The sequence below is a fragment of the Hetaerina americana genome, unplaced genomic scaffold (genome assembly GCF_022747635.1).
Source record: "Hetaerina americana unplaced genomic scaffold, ioHetAmer1.1.p SCAF_9, whole genome shotgun sequence".
NCBI lineage: Eukaryota > Metazoa > Arthropoda > Insecta > Odonata > Calopterygidae > Hetaerina > Hetaerina americana.
Genome location: NW_027287538.1, coordinates 62100243 through 62107045, shown reverse-complemented (window position 1 = coordinate 62107045; position 6803 = coordinate 62100243). Strand labels below are relative to the sequence as shown.

Genomic DNA, 6803 nt, shown 5'->3' with positions numbered 1-6803 from the left:
CAACTTGTAAACAGAGTAAACATTTTTTTGCAAAATCTTTACTGTTCAAACAACATTTAACAAAAACAATCATTTATAAAATACAGTATATAGTAAAATATACATAATCCAATCACTACATTATCTTGAACTGGGACAGTGAAAAATTGTAGAGAATTCAAGACACAGCTCAAGATCATACACTGCCCTAGTCAATAAAATATGACATGCAATTCATCAATTAAATAATGGGAACATAAAATAGTCACATGGTCCACACAACGTAAACCAGCTGAAATACTGAACTTATGGACAGAATAATTGGCATAATAGTTATGTTTGACTATAATGAGACAGGGAGTGCTCCTCAAACAGCAAACAGCTTCCACCAGGACATTAAGCCATCTAAAGGCATATCTAACTGTGGCAGAAGATGATAGTTCACTGATTGGTGACCAAATAATGACAATTACAATGACTGTAATTAAAATTTTCACAATTTTTCAGAAAAAGCATTCACTTTTAATTAAAAATATCTTAAGCACTACAACAAAAGAGGTTTACCCATGACTTCACTGAAAGATATCATGAAAGGATGATAAATTAAAATTCAAATAGAGCTTCTCATTCTTCCAAAGAAACTGCAGGATATGCCGCAACAGTAACTTTTAACGGAGTCATCTGCTAAAATTCAATTCAATGCAACAATTTCAGAGTGTAAAAATCATTCGCCTTGACTGGGATTCGAACGATTGAGGGATCTGGGTTCGAATCCCAGTCAAGGCGAATGATTTTTACACTCTGAAATTGTTGCAGAGCTTCTCATTTCATGGAACTGTCACAATTTAAGTCATCCCAGGTCCACCTAAGTCTTCTTTGACTCATAGGTCTTAACATTTCTCGTTATATCATCAGTCAATTTTTGATCTCCAGAAACCAACTCCACCACCTGAAATTGAAAAAAATGTTAAGTTTAAGAACATGTGAATCAACATATTGGGATGAATAGAGAATTTTAAACACATCATTAATTTCTTCTCATTAATGTAGCTTAAAAAGCTCAAACATATTATATAATCTAAGCCACTAAATAGTTTTGATTTAATTAATAATTACAATATTTAACATACATCAAAATGGGTTTTAATGCCAGTGGCAAGTTGGCCAAAGAAATAATTTTGAAAAAACCATGTCAACCCTTATCAATACCTGCTTTTACTTGCTTGGAGTTTTTACTACTGAATGTAATTATTAATTTGGGATTTCCATCTAGAAAAATAATCTATAACTAAAAGATTCCCTGAGCATCACAATTTTGTTGCACGTTGACTTGGGTGGAATAATTTAAAGTCAAACTCACAATCAGTAAATGCAAGTCATCATTTTGAAAAATACACTCACATCAATTTTATATTCTTTTATGGTAAGCACGAGGAAATTCATCAGATGCATGAGCAGAGGTGATTTCAGCTGCTCCAATCTCTGCATCAATGACACTGCAATTGGCAGAAGGACATCTAGCATTTCCTTTTGCATGCCCTGAAAATAGAGAGGAATAGTTTTTATTGAGAAGGCATAGAGTTATAAAAGTACTACATATATCATGATATCACAAATCCACAATTTTTTTTATTCAACCTAAAAGAAACCATTGACTCTAGAACTTGAAACCATTGACTCGAAAATTTGGTGGATCAATTAATGTCGCATGGATGGCTGTCCGGATAAGGTTGTGAGGCATTCTTACGTATGCACTCATTTCTCAGGGCCAATTTCATGGTGAGAAGTAATTTCTCGATAGCTCACACTGGTAGTAGCAGTAGATTTATGGGAGGCAACTGACAGATTAGGTCATTTGCACCATTAGGGATGGATGAATGGAGGAGGAAGGATGGAGAGGTGCCTTGCATCGGTATTAGCCTACTCTTAACAAAAGGTGCCAAAGGGGTCCACAGTTTAACGTCCCATCCGACTAACAGCATACTCATTTAAAGAACTCTCCACAAAGCACCTCAAGTAGGACTTTGTGGAGAGTACTAAAAAAGATCTCATGCATAGCACTCTGCTGACCAGGAGTCGAACCTGGGCCCTCTGGGTAGGAAGCCAGTACATTTGCCATTGCACCATCCTGATCCCCAATTACACTGGTATGACTTTATTCTTATTCAATACTACTCCCACCACCCATCACTGGGTGGGTTACAGATGCTCACAAGTGATTTTTCATTTCCAAAGAACTAATGAAAGTCAACTAAATAATATTTATCATTGTGGTTAGCTCAGATAATTTTCTGGAATGAAATTCCACAAAATATCAGCTTCAACCATCTCTCAAACCAAATAATTTCTTTTAATTAATCGTACAAGCTGTCTAATTCTTCCTCCTGTTGGGCTACTGGTTGACAGTACACTATGATTACCATTAGATTGGTCAGGTCAGCTTTTAACTCTACTAATGGCATTCTAACACTCACTCGCTCCATATTCATTACCCTTTCCTCAGTTTCATATTAAGCACTATGTGCGCTTCATGTTGGCTCTCCTTCCCACTTTATATTATTTTGTAACTATTACTCTATTATTTCCCTATCTGTTCCTTAACCTAAGTAACACATTGTTGCAATTGCAACTGTGAAGAATTTTGTCAGTTTGTCATCATACTGAGGTTTTTTTAAGCTTATTTCCTTTACAAAAAATCTTAAATTTTAAATTTTCTTGGTTTGTTAATTAAATCTCCCCCAACTCATTTCCGGGAATTCACACACTGACATCACATCGAAAGGCTTTATGGCCTTTTTAAGCTTGAAGCAATGATGAGAAATGAAAAACACCCAATGAATTATTGCATTTGGCATTTGACTCACAGGAAACTGGTTTTTCTTCTTTTTGCCTGGTGTCTCAGTTGATGCCTCTGTCGTTTGGGCTGGTGCCTCACTTGAGGTACCAGCTTCTTCTGCCGATGTCGCATCAGCAGTCATCTCTCCTTCCTCCATATCATCCTCATTACCTTTCAACCCACTTGGGCGAATCTCTTCTGTCGTGAGCATCCAGAGGGCATCAGCCAGCAATTGGCATCCTTCATTGGAGTCTATGGACACGGCACCCTCCACAACACCACCTGGTGATTGCAAAAGAGAATTACACTTACAAAGAAACTGTAAGAAATGTTGGAAAAGTAACTTTTTACTAAGTCATCTGTTAATGCATATTATAATTCAATAACTTCAAAGCGTAAAGATCATTTGCCTTGACTGGGATTCAAACCAGTATTGTTTTTGCCAAAGGTAAAACATCCTAGTGTTTAAAGCTTGGCTTTAACCTCATGGACCATTGTGCAACACACACAATTTTGAATACCTGTAACACTGTATGCATGGTATTCCATCATAATAGTAATATCTTCTTTCTTGAAAGCCCATCAAAAATTCAGAGTGTAAGAGGATGCCTCAGTAGCTTAACTCGTTAAAACACTCAGCCAGATATCCAGGGATTCCGGTTTGAATCCCAGTCAATGGAAATCATCTTTACACTTTGAAGGAATTACATTAAATGGAGTTTGAAAAATTTGCACTCTGATGCTATGATTTTTCCAAGACAAATTTACAATTATTCCATGCTGTGATGCATGATAAGGAAGAGAGTTTACAGGATATAGATAAAATATTGACTGAATTACCAATAGAAGTATTGCTACACTGGGTAAAAAAAATCAACACATTTAGGCTTTGACATGAAGTATCAATTTCACAAAAAGTGAAAGGACAGATAGTATCTTATGTACAATACATATTACCCTGTGGGATGAGAGTTAGGGTAGGTGAGTTGAAGGAGGATCACTTTTTTCACAAATGGCACTGTCCCTAGAATTTGCTTATGTGAATTTTAAACACCTTTACATGATTTTTAAAACTAAGGACATGGGCCCAATGGAAGGTTAGCCTTGCTAGCCAATGCTTGAGTTCATCAAGGTGGTTAATAACCAACATTAAAAATTGAGGTGGATTTCCTAACCATAATTCATACCAAGCACTTCCCGACAAATTTTGCCAATGATTTTCTGCCGCTGATCATCACTTATTTGTTGGAGCATGAAACGGAAAATATTTCGTCTCTCTTCCATTTGTTCCTCTTCAGAGGTTCCATGGAAGATGTTGTCTATGCTTCGACCACTTGAATCAACCGTATATACTTTGTATATCTCATGACCCTAAATGAATGTATAAACACAATTATTAACAGCAATTTTTTCTGACAATATTCCACATAAAAACAGTTAAATTGATTTTCACTGAATTAGAACGTACATATAAATTAAATTTTCATGCAATTTAAGAACCAATTTGCACAAGAGATCACTCCAGATATAAACATAGTTCAATTTTTTGATCAAAGAATTTTAAATACAACTTTAAGATGGCAAAACTCACCTGATAGCTATTGTAGTGGAATAATGCAGGAAGAATATTCTGATACATGATTGTTGGCTGGCTGTGTGAAAGACACCTACCAAGGTAGTAAGAAGCTAACTGATTCACAGAAATTTCTGGATCATTGAGAGCAGTCAAAAGATCAAACAATAATGCTCCACGCCGAACCTGTAGTAAGATAGCCCAAAAATTCAGAAAATGCCAAGAATAATTTAACGAAACATATGTTTCTGCAATGGTAAACAGAATTAAAATGTTTATATTTTTAAGCTTCATTTTAATTTTAGAAAATCTGCAAGGCAAAAATTGTAATTTGATACTTAAGTCCAATTATTATAACAATTGATAATAAATGAATCAACAAGGAATTCAACTAAGTTAGTTACAATTATGGACATATGCTTTTCTTATTCCTCATCAAAACATTGAATGGATAAACAATGCCATTGACTGTTATAAGGAAGGTTTTTTGTTTTTCCATCCGATTTAATTGTACTTTAAGCAAATTTTCTTTAGATAAATATTTCCCTTCTCAGGGGAGTCCTGAACTGTCTGGCAAGAACAAGTTGTTTGCCAAAAACATGCTTGCAGTTTCAGCACTGCTTTAGTGTAAGCTTATACATAAACTTATATTTTACCATGCGTCTCTGTATTACTTAGAAGCTCGTCTTTGTATTACTATAAGGTCGTCCATGTAGCACACACTATTTACCTAGTACCTCTTATCCTAAACACTTTCCTGATGATTATTGATAATTCATTTCAATGGAAATGAAACATTTAATCTTCGCTCTGGTATGGGAGTCTCCACAGTAGCCCTTTGGGTGTTCCCTAGGAAAGACTGGCAGGGACAAAGATTGCTCGATTATTCATTCTGCTGTACTTACTATCAGTTTGTAATCGAAATCCCCAACTAGTCGGCTCGACATAATAAGTATTAACCTATAAGGTAGCGACTGCGCATGGTTATACTAGCATATTTGTAAATATTTTTTGCAGGTTCCCCCAGCCTTTCCCCTTCCATTTGAAAAACTCCAACCCCCTCATCCCTTACCCGTTCTTCCTGGTGCTGCACCCCCTGTCACACACCTTTTTGGTAGCTCGCAGGGTATTGATGTAGATGTACTTTGTAAAAAACACAGAAAATTTTCTTCCAAAAGTACCCTGTTTGAAGATTTGGATAGAAAAGAAGTATATCTGATTACCATGAAGATGTTTGCTGGGACATCCCTAATGGCAAATGTAACTGTTTAAAAAATAATGTCATAAGCATTTAACTGTTCGTGTGAGCTAAGTAATAGCAGTAGAAACTAATTATGAAAATATTTTTTATGTAAAAAAATTATTGAAGACAAATTTTCTAATCTAAATGTATGGATTGAAATTTTTTAAAAATAATTTCACGAATACCAGATAAAAGAAGCTGGCACTGATTAAGCAAGCAAGTTTTGCATATTTAAATGCCTATTTTGAGTAGAAAGACCCCTAGTACTATTTGGGAGGTTTAAAAAATTAAAGAGCATTGCTGGAAAAAGTGTATCTCTTTAAAAGGAGACTATGTTGAAAAATACATACAATTTTTAAGAAAAAATGTCTGATGATGACGCTTGAGCGTTGAAACCGGTTGCATGCAAATAAAGGACAGTGGAAAGATACTTTGTATTCTTAATTTTATTAAAAAATTTCTCATTTATTTGTAAGGTTGGAAACTTTTCAGAATACCCTTGTATTTACTCTACATTTCTTTTAACCGTGTTTTTTTTACTATCCATGGTTCATCATACATCCATTAGCAAGGATAATCGAGAATTTACTGCATGCCTATTGTGGTGCTTAAAATGCGTTTGTAATGATTAAACCCTGTCTCCTGAAGTACTCCATTACTTCATCAAAGGTCATTTCTTGATCCTAAACCATTGTTCCTCGCCTCACTGCCTCACTTCACAAATCCCTAAAATACCTACATTTCTTCCCTCCATCTCCCGCTTTATACTTTCTGATATTCCTGGCCACAAAATCATCCTAACATGCTATTTTAACTAATTAAGTCCTCTTGTTTTTACTGTGCTTCTACTCTCACTTTTGCTTTGCAAGGATTTTGAAAGATGATGACCCCAGAAGTCCTGCCTCTCTCAATACTGTGCAGGGCAAGACATGCAGCCAATCAGGCCAAGTCCTGTAGTCCTCTATCTAATCTAGGACTCATTCTAATAATCCTGTCCATCACCAGCTCATTGGATAATAATCAAGGTGGTTTCCTGTTGTCTACCTCTACAGTGTTTTTGATGTGACACCCTTACTCAATGTCCACCCCACTTGGTCAAATGCTGCGTGAACTACCAAGAACAGATGCTGCGTGGACTACCTTTTGTATGGCTCCCACCATTTTACTTATTT

General features: G+C 35.7%; 1 protein-coding gene across 1 annotated transcript in view; it reads right to left on the bottom strand.

Annotated features, from left to right (window-relative positions):
- Positions 1–767: 767 nt before the first annotated feature.
- LOC139698752 (condensin-2 complex subunit D3-like) overlaps positions 768–6803 on the bottom strand; it is a 32300-nt gene continuing 26264 nt past the window's right edge. The window contains exons 12-16 of the mRNA XM_071597658.1: positions 4407–4574; positions 4003–4186; positions 2844–3097; positions 1381–1518; positions 768–928 (exon numbers count right to left, since the gene is read on the bottom strand). Of these exons, the coding sequence (XP_071453759.1) occupies positions 845–928; positions 1381–1518; positions 2844–3097; positions 4003–4186; positions 4407–4574 (828 nt within the window). The 3' untranslated portion in view covers positions 768–844. The remainder of the gene's footprint in view (positions 929–1380; positions 1519–2843; positions 3098–4002; positions 4187–4406; positions 4575–6803) is intronic.